The sequence below is a fragment of the Numenius arquata genome, chromosome 23 (genome assembly GCF_964106895.1).
Source record: "Numenius arquata chromosome 23, bNumArq3.hap1.1, whole genome shotgun sequence".
Classification (NCBI taxonomy): Eukaryota; Metazoa; Chordata; class Aves; order Charadriiformes; family Scolopacidae; genus Numenius; species Numenius arquata.
In genome coordinates, this window is record NC_133598.1 from 4,602,855 (window position 1) to 4,630,580 (window position 27,726).

The window sequence follows — 27,726 nt, forward strand, 5'->3', positions numbered from 1 at the left end:
TACGAGCGGGAAGGGTACAGCCCAGCACATGCTGCTCAGCCCAGCCTTTCATGGTTGACCTGGAAAGAGAACTCGGCAACAGTCTGGTGGTGTGACTTGTGTGTCTACTGATTTCAATTAAGACACCAGCTTGATTATGTGGGCCCCCTCACTAACTAGCTCTAATCTCTTGGGGTGTTTTTAAAGATAGCTTCCAGTTGCATTCTCTCATGGCAGTCGAGGCAGAAACCTCGTGGCTCTGGTTTCAGCTCTGCGTATTTAGTATTAAGTGTGTTTCAGGGCAGATGTGGCAGGGGTTTAGAAGCTGTTGCATTCCTTTTTCCTTACCACACTTAAGGTTGATCGCTCTGCACAATTAAAGATTTGAGTTTCAAAACAAACTAAAAAATAGCTCCATATTCCGAAGCTGCCATCAGCTTCCTCCCTCACTGGATCTCAGCTCGCAGCCCCTGGGACCTGGCCCTGTGTGTGGCTCACGCTTGGGTTTCGCCCCTTCTTTTTAACGCATCCCTCTGCTGTTCGATGGGATTATTGAAATTCCTCACCCCTCCCTCAGCTGCCAGGGGCCTCTGGAGACTTGAGCGGGTAAATATTGATCCCTGACCGAGAGCTATAAATGTCAGATCACGGGTCCGTGTTAGATCCAGCAGAGGGTTGATTCCTCCTCTGCAGAACAAGGTTAGCAGTGTGAGCACCCTGCCAGCTCCCCTCGGAGAGAAACTCCCTCACGGCGGTGGGTTGTGCTGCTTCTGGAGAGAGCAGGGCACAGCTCGCAGCTGAGCAAATCGGTTACGGGAAGCTCAGGTTTGTTTGTAAAGTGCGTCCCTGGGATTCTGCTCCTGCGCGTCGGTCACCCCCTCTGCCTCTGGTCCCCCAGGGTGGGGGGAATGCTACCAGCACCCAGCTCTGCCTCTTCCACACAGATGTGCCTCATTCTGTACCATTTAAAGAACATGAATCCTGGAGCCCGTCCCTTCCTGGATGCGCCTCCTGGCATCTTCCCTCCAATGCTTTCTAATCCTGGTGACTCACTTTGTGCCGTAGCTTTTCGCTGGGAGATCTGTGAACGCACAGGATTATTTACGTGTTCCCTGTCACTATTTATCATGAAATTAGTGCCTTGAGGGGCTCTGTCTCATTAGAGCAGGTAGGAAAAAAATTCTCCATGCTACCCCCAACAAGCTGTTTTAATTTTAACTGGCATTTGTACCCCCTCTCGCAGTGACGCTGTGGTTCTCCCCTCCCCTGTCATCTGGCTGAATTGTGTGGGCTGGGCACGGCATGCTCCTGGAGAGTAGCTTTTCCCATCAGGGTGATGAGTTTTCCCAGGCAGCACACGGGTAGCAGAGCGGGCAGGGGGAATTTGGGGCTGCCTCGTCCCCGAGAGCGAGCAGTGAGAGCAGACCCTGGCTGTGTTTCCAGCCCTTTACACCCTCTGCTGCCCTACAGCAACCGGTTGAACACCACTGAGGCTGTAACACAGCTTGAGGACAGAAGGGAACCGTACAGACTGTCTCTTTATTCACTTTTTAGCCTGCAAAATGATTACAGGGCTAAGGCTCTTGCGTGCAGGGGTCTGTGTGTTCAGCGACAGCCGCGCTGTAAAGCCCTGGGGACCCGGGCATTTCGCCACGTCCTTCCCAGGCCATCGAGCTCGGCCTCCCTCCCTGCACCCATCGTAGCCCAGTGACTCGTGCTCCCGGTTTGTGGCCGAGTGTTGCGTGTTGGGCTTCCCAGTACCTGTGAGCTGCACCAGGACACAAGGAGGGGTAGGGTGAGCAGCAGAGTAGCCCTGTGGGCACTCTCCACTGTCAGCCCCGGGCTGTACAACGCAGGAATTGGTGCTAAACGGGGGAGCAGGACTGTGGGCTCATGGAATTGGCATTATACAGGCTTTGCGCAGTCACCTTCAAGGCTGCCGGGGTAAGACTGAGCCTGGAGCACTGTTTCCTGGTGATGATTCAAGCTTTGCATGCGCAGACATCACTTGTGGGTGGAAGGAAATGAGGTTTTGAACTGGCTGCTCATTTTTAGGTACAAGAAGGAGCGAGAGCATGGGGTCCCTTTGGAGCCTGGCTGTGAGGGAGAGGGATCTGCTGCATTCCAGCTGCTGTCCCCTGCCCCAGCTTTCCAGGCAGCCCAAATCATGAGGATCAGCATCTTTCCAGGCACAGCTGGATGTCCAGACGTGTGAGACACCGTTCACTTCATAGCATCGTCTCCAGCTCTGTGTTCAGGCTGGGGTGACGCTGATTCAGGTCTGTTAAGTCCACTAGGTTTTCCCCACAGACTTTCTGGCTCATCTCCTGGCTTGGACAGGGCAAAAAGGGATCGGAGGTGAAGGAGCTGGGGATGTAGCCGGGCAGGCTGGCCCGGGGGGGGAGCAGCAGCCCCCGCTGCTGGGTGCTGCCTGTCCCTCGCGCCGCAAGGCTCGTGCTGAAGCTGGTGGTGGCCTGGGACCCCAGCCCGCCATAGCAGCAGCTCCCCGCCGCGCTGGTGGCACGAGCCTTCTGCTTGAAGTCCAGCGCCAGGCTTCTCCGAAAATGGGCTTTCTTGATCTCTGCCTGCACCTGACAGAGCGATCGGAGATGGCTGCTGGTGCCCACAGACAGCAAAACAGGCTTCCCTTCCTTTTCCCTTCCTCCTTCTTCTTCCCCTTTCCCTTTCCCCTCCCCTTCCCCTCCCCTTCTCCTCCCCCTCCCCTTTTCTTCCCCTTCCCCTCTCCCTCCCCTTTTCTTCCCCTTCCCCTCTCCCTCCCCTTTTCTTCCCCTTCCCCTCTCCTCCCTTTCTCCTTCCCCTCCCCTTCTCCTTCCCCTCCCCTTCCCCTTCCCCTCTCCTTCTCTTCCCTTTCCCCTCCCCTCCCCTTCCCCCTCCCCTTTTCTTCCCCTTCCCCTTCCCCCTCCCTTCTCCCTCCCCTTTTCTTCCCCTTCCCCTTCCCCTCCCCCTCCCCTTTTCTTCCCCTTCCCCTTCCCCTCCCCCTCCCCTTTTCTTCCCCTTCCCCTTCTCCTTCTCCTTCCCCTCCCCTTCTCCTTCCCCTCCCCTTCTCCTTCCCCTCTCCTTTTCTTCCCCTTCCCCTCCCCTTCCCTTTCCCTTTTCACTCCTAGTGATTTCTATTTATTTTTTTTTTTTCCTTTCCACTGAGAGGGATGGATCCAAGTGTTCCCTCTGGTTATCCCAGCCTGGGGGTTGTGGGTGAACTTCCCCGGTCCTACAGGGGCTGTAACAAGGGGCTGCTCAGGCTTCTGACTTACCTCCCCATTGCAAAAGCAGTAGATAAAAGCCACAAAGAAACCCTGCCGAAAGAGAGAGAGGTGGAGTTTGGGTCTTGAGCCGGGATGCTGTACATGTCCCTCCCCGGATGGAGCAGGGAACGGCAGCCCTGAGTGGACGTACCTGAGAGGAGTTAAAGAGCATCTCGTAATGCATCTGGATCTGCCACAGGACCCCCGAGACCTCGGTGTAGGGCATGGCCATGAACACCACGTAATGGACTCCGAAAAGCGGCATCAGCACCAGCGTGGACTTCAGCAGCTTCCTGTGAGGAGAAACGCTCCGAGCCCTTAGCCGGGACCTGCCAGCCATCCCGCAGCCCCCTGGCAGGCGTTGGCAAGCGTCCCAGCAAAGAGGGCAACAACTTCAGCTTCTGCTGGTGCCACAGTTGGTTTGGGCATCGCTCTTGCACCCTGTCTGGCTCTGAGAAGGGAGCGGGCAGAGCCTGAGACATGGACATGAGCAGGCAATGTGCTCTCGCAGCCCAGAAGGCCAATCACATCCTGGGCTGCATCAAAAGAAGTGTTGCCAGCAGATCCAGAGAGGTGATTCTGCCACTTTGCTCTGGTGAGACCTCCCCTGGAGCACTGTGTGCAGGTCTGGAGCCCTCAGTATAGAAAGGACATGGACCTGATGGAGCGGGTCCAGAGGAGGGCCACCAAAATGATCAGGGGGCTGGAGCACCTCTGCTGTGAGGACAGGCTGAGGGAGCTGGGGTTGTTCAGCCTGGAGAAGAGGAGGCTCCGGGGAGACCTCATAGCGGCCTTCCAGTACCTGAGGGGGGCTACAGGAAGGCTGGGGAGGGTCTGTTTACAAAGGCCTGCAGTGACAGGACAAAGGGCAATGGTTTTAAGTTGGAGAAGGGGAGATTTAGATTGGATATTAGGAAAAAGTTCTTTACCGTGAGGGTGGTGGAACACTGGAACGGGTTGCCCAGGGAGGTGGTTGAGGCCCCTTCCCTTGAGATATTCAAGGTGAAGCTCGACGAGGCCCTGGGCAACCTGGTCTAGTTGGGGGTGTCCCTGCTGACTGCGGGGAGGTCGGACTAGATGACCTTTGGAGGTCCCTTCCAGCCTGGACCAATCTGTGAATCTATGAACCTCCCGTTCCACTCAAACTGAGCTCCCTCTTCACTGGAGGAGAAGCCGTCTCAGTTAAACAGGCAGAAAACGAGCCAGACCAGGGCTGGGACACGGTTTTGCCGCTGCCACCACTTGCCTGTACTGCTGCCGGGGGTCCCGCTTCCCCGTGTTCGTCTCCCAGAGCTTGGAGGCCAGCACCCGGACGATGTTGAGGAAGAGGAAGAAGTTCACCTGCCGACAGAACGCCCGCTGCCGTTTTGTTGCCTGCGGTGACCTGGCTCTGCCCGAGCAGCCCCCCGGGATGAGGACAGGCAGTTCGGGGTGAGCTGCAGGCAGGGACGTGGGGGTGATGCTGTGGTCAGAGTTGGGGGGGACCAGTGCCCCCAGACCCCTCTGCATCATGTGGGCCCTCCCTGGGTGCCAGGGTGGCTGGGGACTAACCCCAGGGACCACAAGCTCTGGGGGTCTATTGATCCCCTTTCCCCAAGAGGGACTGGGAGATTCAGCCACGGGATTCTTACCACGATGGCGGCCAAGATGGGGACCTGATAAATCCACTTCATGTTCCCCGCGCTGAGGTCCCAGCACCTGAAGAGACCGGTAAAGAAACACCTTGGAAAAACCTGAAATCACCGGTAGGGAAATTTGCCAGCTGATGGCTCCCTGCGCCCCCCACCGCCCTCCCCGTCCTCCCACCCTTCACCTCCCTGGGGGAGAAGGTTGTGTCAATCTTGACCCCGCAGCAGCCGTGGCACAAACATCCCTGAGCATCACAGCGTTGCAGAGCAGTTTTAAATTAGCATTAACCTTCCTGAGAGCTCCTTGGCCCCTGAAACTCTTGCTGTACGTCGGGTGGCTTTTCTCCTTTTAAAATGCTTGGCTTCAGAACATGCCCTTCAGCCTTTATCTTTGCACTGTTTATTGATCAATTTAGGGTGAAAACCTACGTCCAGCTTCCTCCCGGATGGAGAGCAAAACCCCTGTTGGCCTGGATTACTGGTAATTTTATGAACAAGTCTTGTACGTGTGGTGATGCCTCTTGTCTTTTTTTCAGAAAATGTTCATTTTTGAAAGTTCTGGTGCCCACGGATTTTTTCTTGCTCAGCATTTGCAATATTACTTCCCCTCCCCGAAGGTCTGTCAGAGGATGGGACCTACGTACTGTGTATCCGCCAGAGAGGCCCTGACGCTGGCCCAGACCGACACAAACACAGCGGGGAGACCTGGAAGGGCAGGAACCAGAGTGAGGAGCGTGGATGAAGCATCACGTTTCCAGCCCGAACCAACTCCTGGCAGCTCGTCTGCATCCCACTGCCCTTCTCTGGGCACTCGGTGCCGCTCAACCGTGGCTGATGCCCCAGCTCCCAGCTGGTCTCAGCGGCCACAGCATTGGGTTGGGGTCCATACTTACCCCAGCCGATGATGATGAGGACCCACAGGTAGTTCTTGTTGGAGAGGAAGGCCATGAAGATCAGGCTGTGCAGGTAGAGACCTTCCACCAGGATCCAGTAGTGGTTGGTGGCCAGGAAATAGAGGAAGAGGGTCACCACCACCTTGCAGCCAACCTGGGGATATGGAGTCAGAGAGGTGCCCCTATCAGGCTGTCCCCTCAAAGCAAAACCTGGTGGCTTTTGCTCTCTGGCCAGTGAAACCCAGGCTGTGCCCCATGTGTGGTTCATGTTCCTCCTCTTGCAGGGAGCTACATCTCCCCTGGGATATTCCAGCGTCAGGCATAGAGCAGGAGCTCTAGCTGTTTCCCATGGAGAGGTAGTTCCCGTACCAGGGCACCCTGAGCTGCGATACCCGTGTCCTCTGTGGCTCCCATCTCTACTGTGGGGCCAGGAGGGGAGAAGCTGGGCAGAGGTGTAGGTGGCCCTTCATCCACCCCCAGCAGCATCACCCCTGAGCCGTGCAGCCCCCATCTGGGAGGGTCCCAAGCGCACCCCCCTTGCACCAGGGCTCCTAAATCCCTTTTTTCCCCTCATCCTGCCTCCGGTCTTAGTGCGCCACTTGCCAGGTGGCTCCGTTGTCCTGGCGAGGGACCCATTTCTGCCTTGAAGTCCTCCTCCCGCATCTTCTCCGTCTCGCTGGCCAGTGTCCCTGAGTAGAGCACCATGTCCTTCACGAAGATGCTGACTGCCCGGCAGATGAAGGAGGTGAAGAGGTGGACGTGGATGTAGTTGCGGGTGCAATGCAGGCGCCTACGGAGAAGGGGTGTGACAGGAGCCCAGCCCCAGCTGCCCAACGAGCTCATCACACACGGGGTCAGGCAATGGGGGGGTCCCAGAGAAGGTGAGCTCCAGGGTATCAGCCCTCCCTGGCACAGAAGCCAGGTCTGGGGACAAGTGGGGTGTCAACCCCTTCAAGAGCAGGGTGGGTGGATGGGGAAAACTGGTCATACTGGGGGTGTTTCGGGGCTTTGGGAAAAGGTCTGATGTTTGTGCTGAGGATTTGGGGCCCGTTCCCTCGGGGGCTGCTCCCCCTCGGGGGGTCGTGTGTGCAGGCGGTGGGGAGAAGACGGTTCTTCCTCCCACGGGGATGGGCGTTCAGCTCCTCCTTACTTGAAGTAGGAGAGGATGCAGACAGCGACGATGAGGGAGGCCAGGGAGATGGAGTAGCCGACGGTGTACATCAGGTGCAGGCGGTCAAACACCTCCTGGAAGAGAAGGGCTGTGCTCCACGACTCCTCTGCAGCCCAGGACCCCCCCTCTGCCCCCACCTCTGGGCTGAGAGCATGGGAGGAGCAGGGCTTGTCTGGGGAGCGGAGGGAGAATTGCTCCCAGCAATTCCCCTGGCCTTTGCTGCTTCCCTGGTCCCCATCCCGACCCCTTTTCCCAGCACCTTCGATGGGCAAGGTCACCTTCTCGTGGCTCCGGCTCTCGGAGGAGAAGAGCAGAGCACATTCGGTGTAATTGGCCCAGGTCTTGTTGATGCTGAGAGCCATGGCCCAGGTCCCGTAGGGGCTGCAGTACCTGTAGGCGTGACCTGGGAACAGGGACGGGAGCTGTGACAGCAGCAGGACTCGCAGGAAGCCTGGACACGTCCCTGCTCAGCAGAGGACTATCACAAAGAGGAGGTCACTCCCTGCCCGGGTGCAAACGCTCACCTTTATGGTTGAAGTCGTAGATGTAGCTGGGGCAGGGCACCGACACCTCCTGGCTGGGGGAGCCCTTCGGCCAGCAGATAATCCCGTCCCACTCTGGAAGGCAGCTGGTGTCTGGCCAAGGGACAAAGACACGTCTCACTTTGGCTCCAAACAGGGCCACGTCGTAACCTCTGGCTTCTCCAAGCCTGCGCTGGACCAGGGCGAGGAAAACACCCACAGAGCCGGGGGAGCCAAGGGGGGACAGGGAGGGGGACACATCCCATTACATCCCAGCTCCTCCTGGGAGGGGCTGAGGCCCCTCTGCATGCTCTCATTTGCGGTGCTGGCTAATCAGGGTGATGATTTAATTAGCCCCTAATTGTGCCCAGAGCAGGCACCACACAAACCCACACCAGGACCCTGTGGCCCCCAGGAGCTGCCCATCTCCCTGACCCCATCCTGCTCCCATCGGAGGGGACATTTCCCACAACGCAGCCAGCTCCAACCACGTGCAGAGGAGGGGACGCTACCTTTGATCTTCTCCAGTTGGGCTTTGATGTCTCTCAGGCATTTCTCCTTAGCTTCCACCAGGAGATAGATCTGCTCTTCTTTTGTGAGAACGTCATCGGGGTCGACCTGCCAAGACAAAACCGAAGTGGTGGCCCTCATCTCCACGTGGCTTGGCTTGGGCCAGCAGTGTCAGATGGCAGCTCGGCTCAGGTCTCCTCTTCCTGCTCACAATTTAGAGATTAATCCTCCCTGGGAGAGCTCGACCCACCCTGGTGATCTCCATGTCCCCATGGAGCTGCCACCACCCGCTCAGTGACATGAGCCACCTGTGGCCAGGATCTGGGATGCAGGAGCTGGGAGCGAAGATGCTCTGTCCCAGCAGCATCCTGAAGGTGGTTGATGAGACACCCACAAACGCTTCCCAGCTCAGGGCAGGACCCGCATCACCTCTGCTGCCACAAACCACCCCGCTGCTCCCTGCCACCAACCCCTGAATCCAACCAGCTAATTAACACCGAGCCCAAAACCACAAGGGGCTCAAGGGCCGTTAAGGGAACATCGTCTCCTGACACGGAAACAAGGCTCTGCTGAACTCTACAGTGTGGTGGTCTCACACAGCCTCATGGCATCAGCAGGACCATCCTTGGGGCAAGAAATGAGAGTCAAAGCCGGTGCTTTGACCAGTGGTGCTGGATGTCCCCATCGCCCACAAGGAGCCCTTCGGAGCCGGCTCTGGCACTCCCTGGTCCCGGTGGCCGGTCGGGGCTCTGCAAACGAGCGGGTGCCCGGCACTGGGAGCAGCGCGATGCAGACGGGAGCAGCCTGCGATGTCTGCACTCCCAGTCCCACCGCACGGACAAAGGTCTGTTGGGATGTTTTGGACTGAGATACTGAGGTTGGAGCTGGGATGGAGGGGGTGTTCAGCCTGGAGAAGGGAAGGCTCCGGGGAGACCTTAGAGCCCCTTCCAGTCCCTCAAGGGGCTCCAGGAAAGCTGGGGAGGGACTCTTGATGAGGGAGGGGAGCCATAGGAGGAGGGGGAAGGGTTTGACACTGAAAGAGGGGAGATTGAGACGAGATCTCAGGAAGAACTTCTTTGCTGTGAGGGTGGTGAGAGCCTGGCCCAGGTTGCCCAGAGAAGCTGTGGCTGCCCCATCCCTGGAGGGGTTCAAGGCCAGGTTGGAGGGGGCTTGGAGCAACCTGGTCTGGTGGGAGGTGTCCCTGCCCAGGGCAGGGGGTGGGACTGGGGGGGCTTTAAGGTCCCTTCCAACCCAAACCATTCCATGATTCTATGGGGAAACAGCTTTGGAATGGAAATGGAGCCGGGATGCAGGGTTTTCACATTGGCTCCCAGACTGCCCACAGGCGAGTGGGGCCAGATCCTGTCCCATAGCAGAGAACCTAAGCACCCATTCACGCTCTTCCCAAAAATCAGCCAGGGGGGTGGGTGGGCAGAGGGGGGCTGGGGAGGGTTGTAGGGCAGGAGCGGGGGTCCCGGCTCTGCCCTCGCCGCATCCCTCCAGCCTCGCTTGCACTGACCGTAAATCGCCCCGTTCCCCCGACGCCTCCGAGGCAGCGAACCCTGCCCTGGATGTGTCCAAGAAATGGAAAAACCATCACATCACGGTGTCTCCGTGGCTGCTGGAAAGCTTTTAGCAGGAGTGAGAGGCTCTTTGCCTCTCTTTGCCCGCCTGGCAGCTCTGTGGAGTGGGATGTGCAGCCGGGGGGCACGCAGCCCCCGACCGGAGCGAGTCGCGCAATTAGCAATATTTAAAGCCGGGAGAGGGACCGGAGGAGCCCACGGGGACTTACCAGAGACCACGCAGAGCTCAGGAGGCAGCAGCAGAGGAGAACCGCTGTGATGCCTCCCACGGGGATGGATGCCTCCATGGTCCCACCACGCCGCTGGGATGGGGACCTCGGGAATGGGGAGCTGGAGGGAGCAAAGCCTTCACCTGGGGACAGCTGAATTGCTGCCGGCCCGGGGTCGTGGGTGATGGAGAGGGCTGGTGTGTTCTTCAGGACAGAGCATCTTCTGGGAGCACATTCCCCGCTGCGGTCCCCGGCGAGGCGAGGTGGCAGCGGGGACCCAGCCTGTCCCTGGGTGCTCAGGGCTGGGGGAGCACCCCGAGGTGAGTCCCCTGTCCCGGCAGTGCTATAGGGAGCCGCTCACAGGCGTATCAGGCAGGGGGGGTTCTCCCCCCACCATGCTTGCTGCTATTCAGTCTCTGCCTCTCGCCTGCTTTAAGCGGCTCCTGGAGCGTGTGCAAACAATTCCCGTTCGGATGGGGATGGCAGAGGTTTATTGGCTTAGCCCGAGGTGCTAAAATCCTCTTCATTCAAGGCAGATTCCTCTTCTCTTCTCAGAAACTTCTCTCGCTGCCTGGTGGCTCATTTTTCAGCTGTCAGAGCATCCCCCCGCTGCCCCCCGTGCTGCTCGGTCCCCTCCAGCCCCAGGCTGGTCCCAAGGAGCCAAAGGACGAAGGACGGTGGGAAAAATCCCAGCGAGGAGGCAGAGGGTGCAAGCACGTGAGCGTCACCTCGGCACTGATGCTCCCGAGATGGGATGTCTTTCAGGCAGACGCCAGTTTAACCCTTTTCCTTCTCTTGGGAGGATCCTGGGGAGATGTGCTGGGATCAGCCCCGCTTGGACAAGCCCCCGGCTCGGACAAGCCCCCCTCTTCATGCGCTTGTTTGCGAAAGGACCTGACTGCACAGCGGCATTTTGCCCTCCGCGGAGAGGAGCTGATGGCGAAATCAGCCCCGATCCTGCCCCTGGGAGCAGGCAGGACAGACGGACAGGCCTGGCACCAGGCAGTGTCCACCCTGATGGGTGCCTCATGTAGGGCTGGTGGGTCAGAGCTAGTCCTGCCGCCGTCCCCATCAGAGCGGTCCCTTGTCACCTGCATCCCCTTGGGGACCCCCAGGGCCGTCCCCTGTGTTTCAGGACCGCGCAGCTGCCCGGCTTGTTCCCACCACCCCACTGCTCAAACACCTTGCGTCTCCCGAGCATCTCCCTGGAGAAACGGGGACACAAAGCAGGGAGTCCATGTTCCCCGAGGAGGTTGTCGTTAATGGGATGATGTCATTAGAGGATGTCATTAGCTGAAATTCCAAAGCCCAGTGCCAAACCCTGCAAATAGCAGAGACTCCCAGCCTGGGGCCTGTAACCCACAGCTGGACACAGCTATTGCTGCCTCCATAAGGGCAAAATCCTGCTCAGGGCAGAGCCCCCGGAGCCTCCCTCGGGGTTTTCCTGGCAGGGTGGCTCGACCCAGTCCCAACCACGAGCCCCTGTGGCTTCTTGGTCAGACTTTTGCTCGGCTCCCGGGGCAAGAGAAGGCACACCAGCCAGCTGAGAGGGCAAAGCAAATCTAAATGACAGCGCTCAGGAGGTGCCGCTGCTCCCTCTGATTGAATCAGACAGGAAAACAAGCCTCCCAGTTCCTTCTCCTGCCTTGGCAATCAGCTGTAAATCAAGGAGGGATTAGGGACATCTCCGTCAGCTGCTCGTCCCCCCCGGCCCAATTTAGCCACCACCCTGGACCATGGCGTGGGTACCGACACCAGCCCGGCAGCGTCGTTCCCGCAGCTCCCGCGCCGGCTCATGGGGCTGCTGCACGGGCAGGAGAGGGGAGCAGCAGTTAAATTGCAAGATTAATGTTTTCTGAAGGCTCTTCTGGGTACTGATTTCTGACCCAGAAGCCGCCGGGGAGGGAGTACGGAGTTAAGGTGAGGTTATTTTGGAGTCGGAGGGATATGTGGATGGACGGATGGACGCTGGCTGAGGGGGAGGCAGAAGCACTCAGGGGCAATTTGATTCCCACTGCAGGGGAAATCTGACCCAGGCTCCGAGTTTGCAGTTAGCAAAACATGTTGGGATTGTTTTGTTGTTGTTGTTTTTTGTTGTTTTTTTTTTTTTTTGCTAAATTACTTGCTATATTATAGAGAGATCTGGAAAGCAATCATTGCAAATGACACCCACCCAGCCCCATCATCCTGCCCCCTCAGCTCCCCGAATCCGCGCTAGCAAGCGTGAGATGACGGCAGACAGCAAATTTCCCAGCAGTTTGCGGCTACTGCCTCCTCCCCCCGAAAGACCCCCGTAACCCGGCTGGCGACGGCTCAGCCTCCGGCTTGAGAAGCGTTTGGGCAGGGAAGAGGCTGGGGGGGGCTCCGGGCACGGGGCTGAGCTGGTGACATCCCCTGTCCCCATCACTCCTAACCCTCCAAAACAGCAGGATTAGACCTACCTGCTCATGCCAAGCCTGAGTGACACAACACTACCCGAACCAGCCTGACTCAACCACCTGAAAATACAAATATAACTGCATTTTCTCTACCTATGCGTGAACAAAACTTAAATACATATGTGTATATATATATATGTGAAAATATACTGGCTCAGACTCCAGCCAGCACCAGGACCTCGTGGTTCTAGCACCAGAACTAAGCACTAAGGATCCTGTTCCACCCAGCGGCTTGTACCGTCCCTGCAGCCCAATTTAAGCAAGCGCTGGCCGGAGACACGAGGCTGTGCAGCGTCTCCACAGCAGAGAAGACGCTCTCATCCATTGTAATTAATTTTTGCCCATTTATTTCTGTTACCAAAATACCAGCTCGGGGACCTCGGTGCAAACCAGGGATGGGTTTTCCTCCTCCCGTGATCTGCAGCAATCTGGCTGGATTTAAGTGGGTGGTTTAGGATGTCGCGGCGTAACTCTTGAGCCCCGTTTTCTGGGATGCTGAACCTCGATGACTTCTTCTGCCTCTCCGATTACTTCTTTCTGTTTCTACCCCCTTCTTTGGGTCTCCAAACAGTGGAGAGAGGAGGGCGAGAGCAGCAGCATCTCCCACGGGAGCCTGCCCAGCGCCTGGAGAGGGCCTGAAGGAGACCCTGTCGCCCGCTCTGCCCTGCGGGTTTGGGGATGCACAAGAGCACTGGCAGAGGACTGGGAATGATCCTGGGCTGAGGAATTAAATGCCCAGCTTTAACCATCCTTTGCATCACCCTCGTCAGCCATTCTGACCGAGGTTACCTGGTCCCTTGCCCACACCGTGGCCATGCAGCTCCTCCAAGGTCCCGCCGGAGCATTTTCCAGTACACGAGCTCAGCCCTGGGAAGAGATCGGGGCAAACCAGACCCCGAGCACGAGCCGGGGCGATGGTTCAGTGAGGACTGAGCTCCTTTGAAGCAGCACCTCATAAATCCTGGCCTTAAAAAGGGCTCTGCAGCTTCCACCCTTGCAGACCTGCCTAAAAACAGACGTGCTTTCCCCGTGGGTATCGCAGCAGGTTTACCAGCCATCGTGTTGCTATTTTCTTGCCAGGCACCCGGGGCCGTTCGCGTTTAGGTTTTCAGTGATCATTTAGCACGCAGCCCCCGTGCAGCCCACCCGGTGCAGGTGCTGGAGGGGGAGATATCCCCCCGTTTGTGGCTTGGGGGGGGGGGCGGCTGGTGGCTTTGCTGCGCTGGGAGCTGATGACAATGGGCAATTGTCAAGTTGGGGCCCCTCTCGTTTGAGTTTTCTTCCTTTTATAGTAAGTAGCAGTTGCTCCAGCAGCTGGCCTGCCCCTCCGGGGTGAGGACAGGGCTCCGTATATAAGGGAAGGAGCAGACTTTGCCTTTCATCCCTCCGGTCGGTTGCTTCGCTGGGCGGCAGGACTCATCCCTGCCCCTTTGCAAAGCCCCAGCGCGATGCCGCTCAAGAAACCCGACCCAAAGAAGGAAACAGCCAAACCGGGTCCAGCCCCGGAGCCACCCCGAGAGCCTGCCTTCGACCCCAAGAGCGTGAAGGTGAGTGAAGAACGAGGACGTCACCGTCTTTCTTTGTGCCTGTCATCTGCCAGGCACGGGCGATGCAATGCGCCACGCAAACGGCGTTATCCAGGCTGAGAGCCAGGGCCGGGAGGGGAAAATGAGCAGATCGCACTGATGCTGCGGGCTGGGAGTGATGCTCCCCTGGCTGGGGGTCGGTTCAATCCTCCTCCATCCAGCCCTGAGCAGCTCTTGCCTGAGGAAACTGCTTCCCACTCGCACTGGGATGCTGCTGCCCAGGGCTCTGGCTGTGGGGTTGAATGCCCTGGAGCTCTGGCTGGGGAGTTGAATGCCCTGGAGCTCTGGCTGTGGGGTTGAATGCCCCACAGCTCCTGACTGAGACACCGCGAGGGGCCCCAGCAGCATGAAAAAGCTTTTTCTGCCACCCACTGTCTCCATCCTAAAGTATTTTGCCGTCTGCACTTTCTCCTCCACGCGAGAGCATCTTTTATCCAAGTCTCAACAACAGGAGCTCACTTCTTCCGTGATTCCCCAGAATATAGTTACATTTTTAAGCCAGAGCTGTGGCAGGAGAGTTATTAAGAGCAGGCTCAGCGTGGAGGCTGTTTAATCACTTGAACTAGGGATCAAGCCTTGAAATAACATCCTTTCCACCCGAAATAGCCCTGACCATGGTCTGAGCATCCCCGCTGCCTGCCCACACCTCGCCTGCTGTGCTTTCCATGGGGATCTCAGCTCCACAGCGAGGGTAGGAGCACTCCCGGGCACAAACACAGCCGGACACGGCACAAACACAGCCGGACACGGCACAAACATGGTCAGACACGGCTCAGACACGTCCCCCTGCCCTGGGGGCTACGGAGCCTGGGGAGGGAGAGGGACAAACGCAGGGGTTACCCCAATGGTAATACAGCCCTCACACTCCATCCTCTTCTCCCAACAGATTGAATTCACCGCAGAGCAGATCGAAGGTAAGTGCAGATTCACCTTCTCCCAGAAATGGCATTAGGAACGGAGACTCCTTTTCCCAGGTAGTTTTTTGCAGCAGACATGAGAGCCGAGACCCCACGCATCAAATCCCCTCCTGGGGGAAAACCCATTCCCCCAAAATCACTGCTCATCCTCTGGGATGGGCTCATGAGGCATCCGAGCAGGGAGAAGGGACATATGAAATCGGAAAGCCACGTCCCCGACATCAGGCCAGTAAGGAGGTGGGGAAGAGCACTGGTGGGAAGGGAGGAGGCAGGAGATGAAGACGGGAGCGATGCCGGAGGGGAGTGGGAGCCAGCACAGGGATTTAGATGGGAATGCAGCACCGGGCTGTCAGGAGCAATGAATGGATCCCAGCTCCTTGCTCTGCACTGAGGGTGCCCCAGTCGAAGATAATCCCCAGTTCAGAACTTGACAGGGAAAAGGTATTTTTCCATTCATGGTGAAAGATGCAGCCTGGTTCAAAGTCTGGGATTTGCCTGGGAGCAGCAGCCTCTGGTGATGCAGGAACAGCCCATGCCGAGGGGCTGATCTGGGACTGGGATTTCTCATCTCTCCACGGGCAGTTTCAATGCCTCTGTACAGACTGGGGAAGGGACAAGATCTGGGGGCAGATCCTGGTGGGAACACTGGGAGGAGGAGACCCAGTATCCTGCAGGCCTGACCCCCAAACCAGCCTTTGAAAGGAGAAAAGAGCCACTGGGAATGTGAGCAAGTTAAAATGTGAAGATGTTTGGATTTAACCTCCAGGAACATCCCAGAGCATGTGACATCCTCCCATGGCTCCAGGTAGTCAGGAGTGGACATCACCGAGCACCCTCATAGTGGTGCCTCTGACCCAGGGACTCGCAGGTGGTGATGTCCCTCCCAGACACCCCCAGAGCCAGATGGAGGGACCTCACCTGCAGAGATGGACCCATTGTGAGGTCAAGCGGGACAACAGCAGCACCCTGAGGTGCTGGGGGGGCACCGTGGACAGGACTACAGGGACACAGCAGGGACATCATGGGGACAGGTCCAGGGGACGGTGAGACGCAGCAAAAGATATAAAGACGCCAAGTAGAAAACAGAGCAAACCCAAAGCCCTGGGCAAGAATTCCCACCAAACCCAAGGCAATACCTACCAGACCATGACATCTCCACCTCTGCACGGAGACCGTGATTGTCTCATCCCACCCAACAGCAGGAGGAGCAGGGGCTCCTCTTTGAGGGAACTATTGCTGGACACCATGAAGAAGATGGACCAGAACCTGGAATTCAGTAGGGCCACGGACAAGAAACTCGCAGCTCTGAGCACTCAGGTGAAAAGGCTGGAAATGCTGATTACCCGCTTGGGCCAGTCAATGGCTCAGGTGGACTCGCTGCCCTGGAGGCAACAGGATGAAATCCAGAATTTTGTGGAGCATCTGTTGCAGGAAACCCACCATTTCGTTAACTGCATGAAGCAGCTGGAGAGGCAGGCACCAGCCACCAGCCTCGGGGTCCTTGACTTGTCTGTGGACGAGGAGGGTAAGGACTTGGAAGGGGTGGGTTCCCAGAGGACTGGTTTCCCATGTTTTGTCCCCCCAACACCTGTGAGGAGCCTGTTGTAGTGGAGAAGATCTGGGTTGAAACGAGAGGCAGAGACCGGGCTCTGAGCAGCGCAGGTGCCTTGCTGTCTGTGTAGAATCATAGAATCACAGAATTGTCTGGGTTGGAAGGGACCTTTAAGGTCATCGAGTCCAACCATCAACCCAACACTGCCCAAACCACCACTAACCCGTGTGTGGAGCCAACGCTGGGGCTAAAGAGAGAATCCAGCAGCAGGTCAGGAAGCTGAAAAGCATCACACACAGAAGGAAAGCAACCCTTAATTGTTCCTAGTTTAGGCCTCCTTCCTCCAGGTAAAATGTAACGCTTAATGGCATGATAATTTATGGGAACGAGCTTGGAAATGAATGTCCTTCCACGCAGGGCTGGCGTGACATGTGGTCTGCGAGGCTGGGGTGGACATGGTCACCCTTCCTTGAACACGAGCGATGCCGTGCTGTGTCTGCCTGGCTGGGGGGATGCCAGCAGCACGGGTGGGGTGTTGCAGGCGTCATGGGGGTGCAGCAGGATGGTCACAGGGTCCCCAGGAAGCCCAACTTGAAAAAGGGAAGAGCAAAAGGGATGTTCTGCAGCAGAGATGGCAGCCTGCAGCTGGTGCTGCCAGCACAAGGTGGTGCAGGAATCCCAGCAGGATTTGTCCAGCCAGCTCCCAGCGGGTGGCAAAACCTGCTCCAGAAGCTGAACGACTCGTTGAAGGAGTCTGGCAAGCTTTGGTGGCTCCTGGCTCAGGCTAGCGCAGGGCCACCTGCCCTGGGCTGCAGCGATGGGGGCGGAGGGCACTCACCACACACATCTTCATCCCTTCCCTGCCCACCAGGCAGGACTCTCTCCCGGTGGGGTGGGAAATGGCAGAGGACATCCCAGGTCTCTTTCCCCACAGAGTTCAAAGAAGCCTTCAGCCTGTTTGACCGGACGCCCACGGGAGCCATGCAAATCACCTACGCCCAGTGCGGGGACGTCCTACGGGCACTCGGTCACAACCCCACCAACGCAGAGGTCCTGAAGGTGCTGGGAAAGCCCAAACCAGAAGGTGACAGCAAAGTGGGGCAGCGGGGACAGGGTGGGACAAGCAATCCCTGTGTGCTCGCTGGCAGCAAGTGAAGGATTACGTCCCCTGTGGGAACAGCCCTGCAAGATGGAGGAATTGGGAAGGAAATGACGCAGAGAGGCTTCATTCCTGCAAAATTCCTTCACTCCCCCTCCCAGTACCACGGCTGATGTAAGGGATGGGCGGTCCTCAGCTGGGGATGGTGGCAACTGATGCTTAGCAAACCATATCCTGAACTGGTGCAAATTGGGGGTAACCTGACCAGTCCCGTTGCACTGGTGACACAGGATCGAACCTGCTGGTTTTCGATTTTGGCTGATATCAGCAGCCTGTGTCCGGTCCCCAGATGTTAACACTTCACTCCTCATACGGATCTTCCCATCTCAAGTATAACATATTAATAGTCCCACCACCCTGGGAGGTTTCTCCCCTGTACCGAAACAGAAATGAGAGCAGGAAGATTAAGCGGAAGGTCCTCAGAGGCTGACATCAGCCCAGTGAAGTTAATCTCTGACCCCATCTCCTCCTTCCCTTCCAGAAATGAACACGAAGATGCTGGACTTCGAGACCTTCCTCCCCATCCTGCAGCACTTCACCCGCAACAAGGAGCAGGGCACCTTCGAGGACTTTGTGGAAGGGCTGCGCGTCTTCGACAAGGAAGGCAACGGCATGGTGATGGGGGCCGAGCTGCGCCATGTGCTGGTGACACTGGGTACGGGCTGGCCCTGGGGAGGGGAGCAGGACACAGGCCACCCCCAAGCTCTTTCTGAGCAAACGGCTCGGGTTAGTTTGCTGGTCTCACGTGTTGGAGAGACCCTTCTTATGCTACTGCTTGTAGGTTTGTGTAGAAGTGACAGGTTCCTGAATGTGTGGCCTTTTCTATCTTCTGCCACACCTTCATGCATGATCTAGGTGAGACAGAGAGTCCATAAAATCCTCAATTATCAGACAACCATTGCAGCTTGGTCCTCTCTGCACAGTCTCCCACCAGCATTCCCCAGTCTGTAGTGGCACACAGCTCCTTTTTAATCCCCTTTTCCTTCCTCTGGTGGCTTTGGCTCTCTGGAAGAAGGACAGTCGGGTCCTGGCAGGCTGTGAACCCTTCCCCTCACCTCTCCATCCCCCTCCTCCAGGGGAGAAGATGACGGAAAGCGAGGTGGAGCAGCTCATGGCAGGTCAAGAAGATGCCAATGGCTGTATCAACTATGAAGGTAGGAGCAAGAGATGCCCATCGGGGGTATCTCAGACATGGTTGTCTTGTCTTAGGGTGCAAAATGTGTCCTCTGTGAGGACATTAGTGATCACTTAAAGGGAGGTGTGAACCACCCTCCAAAGCCTCTCCGAGGAGAGCGGTGAGACATATCAGCTGGGGTGGGAACAAGGCGGCTGTGCCAGTGATTTCCAGGAAAAGCAGAAGGCAGTGTGTTTCCAAGGGCTTCAGGACTGTTCTATCCTCGGTTTTGGCACTGTTTTGTTGTAAGCTATCAAAAATAAACAAAGCCAGTATCTTTCACAGCAGAGCCTAATCAGGAACATTTGGAGACCCAGATTGCTCACGGCTCCAAGAGGGTGAAAACCTGGCATAGAGGGTGGTTAAATCTGGGAACCCCTAAAACTGAAGAGCATTGAGGAAAAGAGGGTACCCAGGGTACCCATTTCCCTTGGCCTCAGAAAATGGGATAGTGGTACCAGCTTGTCTCCAAGAGGGGTTTGGTGTCACTAAACAGGTTTGGGATGGCAGGCATGAAGTGGGAACAGAAGGAGAAATCTCAGTCCTGGCAGAGCACGTCCTCTTCATCCTTGGGGTGCCCCGGGCTGGGGGTACCCCCCGCTGCCTCTCTGCCCGCCCCACCACAGCTCACAGCATGCTTTGACCTCTCTTGCTCTCATTTCCTCCTCAGCTTTTGTCAAGCACATCATGTCTGGCTGAAAGAAGAAACTTCAGGTGAGTTCATCAGGGTCTCCTGCAGCTTACGCTGAAGTTGGAAATCCTGCATGTAACAGCCAGGGGCAGAGGAACCAACACCCAAACCCCCCAAGCGCCGCCGTAGCAGACTAATGCCACAGGAATAATCCCAGCTCTGAAAGCACAAAAAGCTGCATTCATCATAACGAATCTCGTTAGTAACTCACGCCGTTTAAAATTTATCGGGAGAGCATCAGCCCCGTGCCCGTCGGTCGAGGTCTGGTTGATTGTGTCGAGTCTCTGCTCGGAAAGAAAGAGGTTGGAGTGGTTTATGGGGGTACATTTTATAAGCCACCAGGAGCTCAGGCGGTCATCAAACAGCAGGCAGTGGAAATAAATATTTAAAAACCTGCAGCAGCGAATGACTCGATGCTAAGAAAATAGCAACTACTTAGCGAGGAAATTTCTGAACTAAGTAATATCAACATTGCCATTAACATTAGAAAGAACATGGAAAATGTACTGTTGATGCTTGTTAAGCTTTTTGTGTTTCTCCAAGTCTGAGGAAAACAGAGAAACAGGTTTCTTTTCAGAGTGAAATATCCCCCTGAAATCTATTCAATTTAAAAGAAAATCCAAATCCCTAAGAGCTGGCCTCAGTCTCCCCTGCCAGTTTCTTATGGTTTCGTTATCTGTCTCGCTTACTTTTCTTAAACATATTTCCTCTCCTCAGCTGTGTGAAAGGCAACCAGGAGAAAATAAAAAAGAAAAAAAAAAAAAAAAGAAAATGACCTTCAGATACTGCTAAATACGCAAATTAAACACTTTAAAATCTCTTTTTTTTCCCCTCCCTCTGTAAATCTCTTTAAACATCAGAAGGCTAAAACGGAGACAGACCGAAGTCTGAACTTTTGAGGGTTCAGCATCCTTTTATCTTTTTTTTAATCCATTTCTCTCCGGTTCCTGTTCATCAGCTCAGCAATATGGGTGATTCGGTGGCAAACGCTGCCAGGGAGATTTAATTCTACACAAAACGATTTGCATGAAACACTGGCTTTTTAATGGTGTGGAATTATGGCTATTGACATTTTGGGTCCATCTGAGAAGGAGCATCCTCGTCTCAAAGATTCATTGCGTTAAGCTCTCTCATCCTTTTCTCCCAGGCTCTCGGAAACATTTGAACTCACCTGAGCACCAGGAATGGTGAGATTCCTCCATCCATGTCATGTCCCTTCCTCCCTGGACGTCACACATCTGCAGAGATGCTTCGTGTGAGCCACTGTGAAGAGTTGGCCTCCACATGCGCGTGCCTAAGCCTTGGTATAGAATGAAAGATCTGCAACTTGGGTTTAAACCTTAAGTTATTCTTTTCAGTTTTTTTCCTGTGACATTTGGCTCATTAAATTTCATTCCTTCCTCCCTGAAACAGTACCTCTGCTTTGGCTTTGGACTACTCAGTGAAGCGGTAAATGGAGGAGACACTTTGGTCTCCACAAGCTAGCAGAGATAACAGGATGTTCCTACGGAGAGGGGAAAAAGGCAGGTTTTATGACCGCTAGATGCGAGGGACGAGTTAGACACGGGGGTGAGGGTTCTTGTTTATCACCCCATCCTCAGGGTGGGGACAGGAGCTGGGCTGTCCTCCTGATGGAAGTAGGTAGGCCTGGAGCAAAGCGAGCATGAGGAACAGCTATCATAGAATCACAGAATGGTTTGGGTTGGAAGGGACCTGAAAGACCATCTGGTGCCACCCCCTGCCCTCCCACCAGAGTCAGGGCACCTCCCACCAGACCAGGTTGCTCCAAGCCCCCTCCAACCTGGCCTTGAACCCCTCCAGGGATGGGGCAGCCACAGCTTCTCTGGGCAACCTGGGCCAGGGTCTCACCACCCTCACAGTAAAGAATTTCTTCCCCAGATCTCAGCTCAATCTCTCCTCTTCCAGTGTCAAACCTTTTCCCCTCATCCCATCACTACATCATCATCAGGGTCCTTGTTTTCGGCAGGTTCTTCACCTCCCCTCTGCCCTAAAACCAGCTCTTTTTCAGACCTGTAGCCCATCCACCCTACAACATTCTGCCCCACGAGCATTCCCTCCAGGTCCAGGCTGAACTGCACCGGGGAGCAAAGAGGGACCTGCTTGGCCCTGCCACTGTCCCTGTCACAGGAGAGACCAGCAGGTACCTCTCCTTCATCAACGCGTTGCCTGGCCCAGCCAGAAAAGGCCAGAGGTTCTTTGAAAAACCAAAAAACGTCAGAGAAAACATTAAAAACATTATTTTTTTTTCCTACATCGCTGACAGGTCCAAAAGACTAGTTTTCAAGGTTGGTTTCCAGGAAGTTGAATCCTGATGACTCAGCAAGAGGGGGAGGAAAAAGGGGAAGCGACAAGTATTTCTGGGCCAGGTCCCACCTCCACCCTCGTGGCACGGGACGGAGGGTCCCTGGGGTGCGGGTGGTGTCCTGGGATGAAGCCCAGCCAGGACAGGGCTCCCCGGATGGTTCCTCTCCAGGCAGATGGTGTGTTGGCAGCCAGCAGCTGCCTGGGGGCTGTGCGATGCAAGCTGGTGGCTCTCTCCCTCTTCCTACCTGCAAAAAAAACCATCAGAGCCTCATTAGAAGTGGTGAATAATTCATGAGAGATAACTCAGCCCTCCCGTCAGCAGAACACCTGGGAGCAGAAAACACTTTTCTTTGATTTGTTCCTTATTCCGACGTCCTCGCTCCGTGACTTTGACTAGAAATTGAAGGCGTTTTGCTCCGATGTGGTTGACTTCAGCTGCCACTTGCTCGTTTCCGTGCAGCGACTGAGTAACAGCTGCTTTCAATTCCCACTGCTTGATTCAAATGCTCATAAAAAGCAACATAAGCTGTTTATAGATGCAAGATTAGATTTTAGCTTCTGTCTGTGGTATTTCTACGGCTTCCATTAGGGAGGATCTGGGCATCTTGTGCCTTTAATGTACGATCTGCGCTTTAACCTGTTAAAGGACGGCGGTGACAGGGTGGGAAAGGACGCTGCTTTGCTGCACGCTCGCTCCGGGGGTCACGTTTGCCCTTGCCACCACGGTGGCATTGACTCCTGCAGAGGAACGTGCTGCTGCAGAGAGCAATCGAGCCGAGGAGAGGCGGGGGGGGGGGGGGGGACCTGCCCGAACTTGCGGAGGAAATCCACAGCAGAGACCGGGGGCCCTGGTAGCCGTGATAGTCCTGCCCTGGCAAGCTAAGAGGCCGCACTCTGCCTCCTATATGCAGAGTACAAGCCTCATATTTGAGCCTCCAGCTTCCGTGCAGACAGGACCGACACCGTAAATTAAAACCAAAGAGACTCCTGCAAAGAGACAGACAGAAAGCAAGCAGTGGGAAATGACAGAGAGAACTAGAGAAAAACGTGAGGGCTGTGAAATCCAGCCTCCGAAGCGCCCTCGGGGTAACAGCCAGCCACGCTTTACTTTGGGGACATGTTCTGTCTCTTTAGGATAAAGCAGAGCTGATTTGTACCAAAGCAGGCTGGAATGATGCACTTGACAGGCATACCTCTATAGCTATATATCTCTATATGTGGCTCCATGCCCTTCCTCCTCCTTTGTAAAAGGAAAGGATCCCGAGGAACAAGCCATTTTAGTCCCATGGGCATTTATACAAAGCATCTGTGGACACCAGCGAGTGACCCCACACACAGACCTACACTTCAGGACTGGAGGAATCTCCAAAAATCGAGATGTCCCAAGACAATACTCAACACTGTCCTTTTATAGTTCAGACACTTGGAGTTCAGGGGACTCTGCGGAGAGGCAAAAATAACCCCCCCACTCCAAGGAGAGCCGATGGCTGTGTCTCCTCAGGCTGCGATAAGACAGAGAGAGACTCATACCAAAGATGGTCTGGATGTCAGGAGAGTCAGTACTGTGCCCTGTCAAACGGAAGAGACACTCGGAGCCAGCTTTTATCCCAAAGAGTTATCAGCCGCGCACAGCAGGGCAGCGAGATGGAGATGGGGCTGAGGAGTACAGGCTGTGCTCCTGGAAAGGCTCCCTCAGACCCCCAGACCCACGTCGCCATCATCACCATCAGCGTGAGGCCAAAGGCCTGTAGGGAAGGCAGACACTTCACTGTATCCTGTTGTTTGCACCCTTCGCGTTCGGCAAAATGCCTTGGGTTGAGCCGATAGCGAGCCAGGTACCCGTCCCAGGGGGAAACCGCTGCTCCATGACCCACTTTGTCATTTGTCTCAGGTCAGGGATTGAAGAAAGCTTTGCCTTTCCATGCCAACCTGCTCACACCCTGAAAGCAAACACCTGCAGATTTACCAGAACGATAACAAATGTGTAAAAAAGCTTTTCAGAAATGTGGAGAAAGACTTGTGTAAAGAGAGTGGGGGAGCGGGCAGGCCGAGCCCTCCTGCTCTACAAGCAATTTTTTCAACATAGCCCCACGCACGCACGCAGCTTTTCTTCGCAGGTAAAGACGCAGCCCCTTGCTCCCCCGTGTGCTCTGCAGCACGCCAGGCAGTGCCAGGATCCGTCCTTCAAGCAGCTGAGTGCAAGCGCCAAAGGTATCGGCAGGAGCAAGTGAGAGCACAGCGTCCGTGCGCGTAGGTGTGCGCGCGTGTGCCGGGGGTGGTGTCATGCGGTGGTTGCATTCCGGGAAGCCTGCGGAGGGGTCTGGAGAAGGATGGCCTCTGCTAGTTGCAGATGGCTATTAATGGGTCAGTATTTCTAATAAATTGAATTTTAGTTGTGCATCCTTACTCCATCCTTTTGGATAGGGAAGAGAGCTCTCTGTGTGCCAGGAGACAGAATCATAGAATCATCTAGGTTGGAAGGGACCTTTAAGATCATTGAATCCAACAATTAACCTACCACTGCCAATGTCAGAGAGGTCAGATGAACCTGCAAACAGATTCAAGCTGTAATTGTCAAATAACCCCTCTTGTCCCAGTACCCAAATCTGCCTATTTTACTCCTCGCTATCTTGGGGAGAGCTGGCAGAACACGACCTCAGGACCCCCCGCCGTTGATGGGGAAGGACCTAGGCCATGCTGACCCCCTTCACAGGGAATGGATGAGGGAACCCCCCGCCAAAGCCAAGCACCAGGGCCTGGGCCGACACAGCACACAACGGGGCTCCGGGTACGGTGGGATGAGACTGCAGGCCAGCACTGCGAGGGATGCTGGGGGTCCTGACAGGCCACCCCAGCCAGGACCCCCCACAACCCCATTGCTCTAGTTTCTACCTCGCATGGGTCCAAAGGCGCTTTGAGGGAGGAGCCCCAGGCCCCGCAGGGTGTTTCACCGCACCCCCTCACACCGGGCGCCAGCGCTGAGGGCTGCCCGCCCCGCTGTGAGGGACAAAACCGCCCAGTTCCGTATTCCCCCCCTCAGCGGGCCCGTGTTCGCTGCCGTGGGCCGGTGCTCACGGGCACCGACAGGAGGCCGGGGCGGCAGCAGGACCGAGGGGGCCGCGATCCCTCAGGGGCCGCTCGCTCCCTCCCTCCGGCCGCGCCGCTCGGCTATCTCCGTCTGCGCTCGGCTATCTCCGTCCTCTCTCGGCGCTTCCGCCTGGCTGACGAGAAGGGGGGCTCCCAGCTGTTTTCCGTCAGCGCTCGGCTCTTTCCGCCTGGGGCTTCGGGTATTTCCGGCAGACGGTTCGGGTGTTTCCGCCGTCAGCTTCGGGCGGACTCGGCGCTCGGCCGGCCTCGTTCCTTCCCTCCCCGCCGCCTGCCCCGGTAACGGTCGCTGGGAGTTTAAATGAGCAGGGGCCGGGCCGGGCCGCGCCGCCGCCGGGACACGCACTGAGGCGGCGCCGGGGCCGCCCCGCTCCGGGCTCGGCGAGGAGGAGGAGGAGGAGGCGGCGGAGGAGGAGGCCGGGAAGAGCAGGATGACGGTGCTGCAGGAACCCGTCCAGGTACCGACCCCTGGGCGGCTCGGGCTCGCCGCCGCGCTCAGGCCCCAAGGCCCGGCCTGGCCTGGCGGGGGGAGCCGGACCCGCTGTGGCGGCCGTTTCCCGGGGGAGGCCTCCCCGCCGCCGGGCCCTCTCCTGTGGCGGGGGGCCCCGCTCCGTTCAGGCCGCTCCAGGGGGGGCTGCGGGCCCTGGGCGACCCCTCCGCCGGTGGGAGCGGGGCCGGCCCCGCTCCGGGCGCTCTCCGCTGCCAGCCCCGGCTGGGAGCCTGTGGGGTTGCCGGGCTTCCTCTCTCCTTCCTGCGTCCCTTCCCCATCCCCGGCGCCGCTGGGACGAGCTGCCCTCGCCCTTTCGGGCCCTTTCGGGCCCCCGCCCGGGGGCAGCCGGCCTCCCTGCTGGAGGGGCCGGTCTCTGGCGGCACCGCAGCCGGGTCGGCTTCCAGAAAAGGCCCTTTCGGCTTCTCCCGTAGATCCCCTGGGAGACCTGTTGATACCTCTCTCTTTCTCTCTCCCCATCTCGCTTACCTTTCTGCATTTGCTGCTATTTCATTTTTGAAATGCTCATGGTGTGCTCGGCTCTGTACGTGTTGTGCAAATGAAGGACGTTCTTCCTTCCCAAGAGGTTGGTACCTTCAGATTGATGGGAGACCTAAGAGAAAAAATAACGTAAATCTTGTTTTTCTACCATATTTTAGCCTCCCTGCAGTTATCCTGGGTTTCCTGCTCTTGTTCTCAGTCTTCGCATCCAAAAGGCATGATTCACGGAATTAAGAGTTGCTTCTTTCCACCTTTCAGTATTCATGTTCCCATTCTTTTTTTGACTTTTATCTTTTTAACAGGATGTGGGGGGATTCTAGTTATGTTAGGGATCTCTCACTCCGTCTTGCTAGTACCGGATTGTGTTCTATAATGAAAATAGTGAAAATTCTAGCTTTTGGCTCTCCTCTTTCCTTTTAATGAAAAGGTGGGAGGGGAAGAAAGACTTCTCCTGTGGAAGACCACCTTGGTGACTCGCCCCTGTCTGTGCAAGATGGTGACAGTGATGGCACCCTTGTAGACCAGGGGTTTGTCTCCTTGATGCCACTGTTTCGTTTGACCACTCTGAGACCAACGGTGGTGCTGGAAATGCTTTTGGGCAGCTGGTCCCTCTTCTGCAGTGGTTGTATTTACACTGTTGCTGTTACCCTTGGAGCTGGACTGGTGTTTTGCACCAGTTGGGTATTCTAGGAAAACATGGGATTACAATAGACAAGGAAGCAAGAATGCATTGCAGAGTGAATGACAGGAAACAATATTTAATATTTCCGGTACTGTGCTAATTAGACTAACCGAGTGGAAAATATTTGCTATTCTGAGAGTTCCATGATAGAAACGTGCAGTTTTATTTCCATTTTTCAGAAAGGTAAAGACCTCTCTAATGCCACTCTCCGTTCCTAAGCTCTTACGGGCTTGGATGTTTTGATGAGGCTTTGCTACATTACATGTATCTGTCTAGATTCTGCCTGCTTTCAAATGCCAAATAATTCCTTTATCGGTGGTTCTGCTGCTGTTAGCTTTGCTGCTATTCCTTGCTTACAGCAACGCTGGGAAGCGGAGGATTAGTTATTTGTTGTGGCCTTGGTCATGTTGTTGCTTTTAATGGCAAGGAGGCTGGCGGTGCACCGTCCAAACCAAGGTCAGCGCTTGAGTTCTGCCTGGATCTGCTGTTGGAGCTGTGGTCTCCTCTGTGCCGTGGCTGTTGAGATGGGACCGCTGTGCTCCAGGACCTTTCCACACCAGCTCACGCTCCTTTTCTCACTAGTGTGATGTGTCCAGTGAGGCGTCTCCATTTTGCGGTACGCATCTGGGTGAAGTCAGTGGCATTTCTGAATTCCCACTTCATCTGGAGTCCACGTCCTGAGCTCTGTTTTTCTGATTATTTTTTTTTGTTAATGATATGATTGGAAAAATTGACGCAACTTCTCATTTTTGTCATTGCAGAGATTTTTCCTCTCAATTTGTCTGTTCTTTCCCAGCCTTTCAGATGTCTACAGGGCTTAGCTGTAAAAAAACAGGAAAAAACTGTCATCTTTACAGTAGTGATACGCAAAGCCTGATAGATAAATAGTGGAATCTGTGTGCGTATGTTGCCTTATGAATGTCAGGTTTTAATTACATGACATTAATGTCCCAAAAGGCACCCTGTTCACTCATTCCTGTTAGTGAAAATCTAACTTTGATTTTCACTAACTTTTTTAAAATCCCTTAAGATGAACAAAAGTGCCAGAGTTCACGTAGATGACGAACCTCTACTGTGCTTCCTGATGGGGTCAATTTAAAACTCTTCACCTCAGACATAAAGCCTTGTATCCCATGTGCTGAGAAACAGACTGGATGCCTTCCAAATAGTTCTGAAAAACATCTTGGAAACAAAATGAACGCTTTCTTTGGAATTTTGCTGTTCAAGGTGATCATCTGCTGTGACCCACTTGAACGGTGCTTGAACTCCGAGGCTCCTGTCACGGCTGAAAAGATGCAGTGCCAGTGTCTGCTTATTTAACGGGCAGAGTTTGCGTAATTAATAAATGCAGC

The 27,726-nt window shown here is 55.7% G+C and overlaps 3 protein-coding genes across 8 annotated transcripts in view; 2 read left to right on the plus strand and 1 right to left on the minus strand.

Annotated features, from left to right (window-relative positions):
• Window positions 1-2,207: 2,207 nt before the first annotated feature.
• On the minus strand, window positions 2,208-9,835 carry LOC141474895 (parathyroid hormone/parathyroid hormone-related peptide receptor-like). The gene is made up of 13 exons (XM_074162992.1): window positions 9,758-9,835; window positions 7,968-8,073; window positions 7,459-7,569; window positions 7,213-7,337; window positions 6,914-7,008; window positions 6,367-6,553; window positions 5,764-5,917; window positions 5,515-5,575; window positions 4,874-4,940; window positions 4,485-4,583; window positions 3,394-3,531; window positions 3,252-3,293; window positions 2,208-2,570 (listed from the first exon to the last, which is right to left on the minus strand). The coding sequence occupies exons 1-13, from the start codon at window positions 9,833-9,835 to the stop codon at window positions 2,208-2,210; spliced, it is 1,626 nt and encodes a 541-aa protein (XP_074019093.1).
• A 3,808-nt stretch (window positions 9,836-13,643) lies between these two features.
• On the plus strand, window positions 13,644-19,282 carry LOC141474896 (myosin light chain, embryonic). The gene is made up of 6 exons (XM_074162993.1): window positions 13,644-13,742; window positions 14,668-14,695; window positions 17,185-17,334; window positions 17,891-18,064; window positions 18,486-18,563; window positions 19,254-19,282. Exons 1-6 carry the CDS (start codon window positions 13,644-13,646, stop codon window positions 19,280-19,282), a joined length of 558 nt encoding a protein of 185 aa, XP_074019094.1.
• Window positions 19,283-25,119: 5,837 nt separating this feature from the next.
• The window catches only part of CDC27 (cell division cycle 27), a 36,131-nt gene continuing 33,524 nt past the window's right edge, over window positions 25,120-27,726 (plus strand). For 4 of the 6 annotated variants that reach the window (XM_074162616.1, XM_074162615.1, XM_074162619.1 and 1 more), the window contains exon 1: window positions 25,120-25,162. In XM_074162616.1, the coding sequence (XP_074018717.1) occupies window positions 25,136-25,162 (27 nt within the window). In that variant the 5' untranslated portion in view covers window positions 25,120-25,135. The remainder of the gene's footprint in view (window positions 25,163-27,726) is intronic. The other 2 variants (XM_074162617.1, XM_074162618.1) reach the window with 1 other exon arrangement.

Bases quoted from the DNA above. Each gene is read 5' to 3' on its own strand.
- LOC141474895 (XM_074162992.1), bottom strand. From the start codon at position 9,835: ATGGAGGCATCCATCCCCGTGGGAGGCATCACAGCGGTTCTCCTCTGC. The intron at 8,074-9,757 runs GTAAGTCCCCGT...TTGTCTTGGCAG, and splicing joins TGAGCTCTGCGTGGTCTCTG to GTCGACCCCGATGACGTTCT. The intron at 5,576-5,763 runs GTAAGTATGGAC...CTGCCCTTCCAG, and splicing joins CCTCATCATCATCGGCTGGG to GTCTCCCCGCTGTGTTTGTG.
- LOC141474896 (XM_074162993.1), top strand. From the start codon at position 13,644: ATGCCGCTCAAGAAACCCGACCCAAAGAAGGAAACAGCCAAACCGGGT. The intron at 13,743-14,667 runs GTGAGTGAAGAA...TTCTCCCAACAG, and splicing joins TCGACCCCAAGAGCGTGAAG to ATTGAATTCACCGCAGAGCA. The intron at 18,564-19,253 runs GTAGGAGCAAGA...TTTCCTCCTCAG, and splicing joins TGGCTGTATCAACTATGAAG to CTTTTGTCAAGCACATCATG.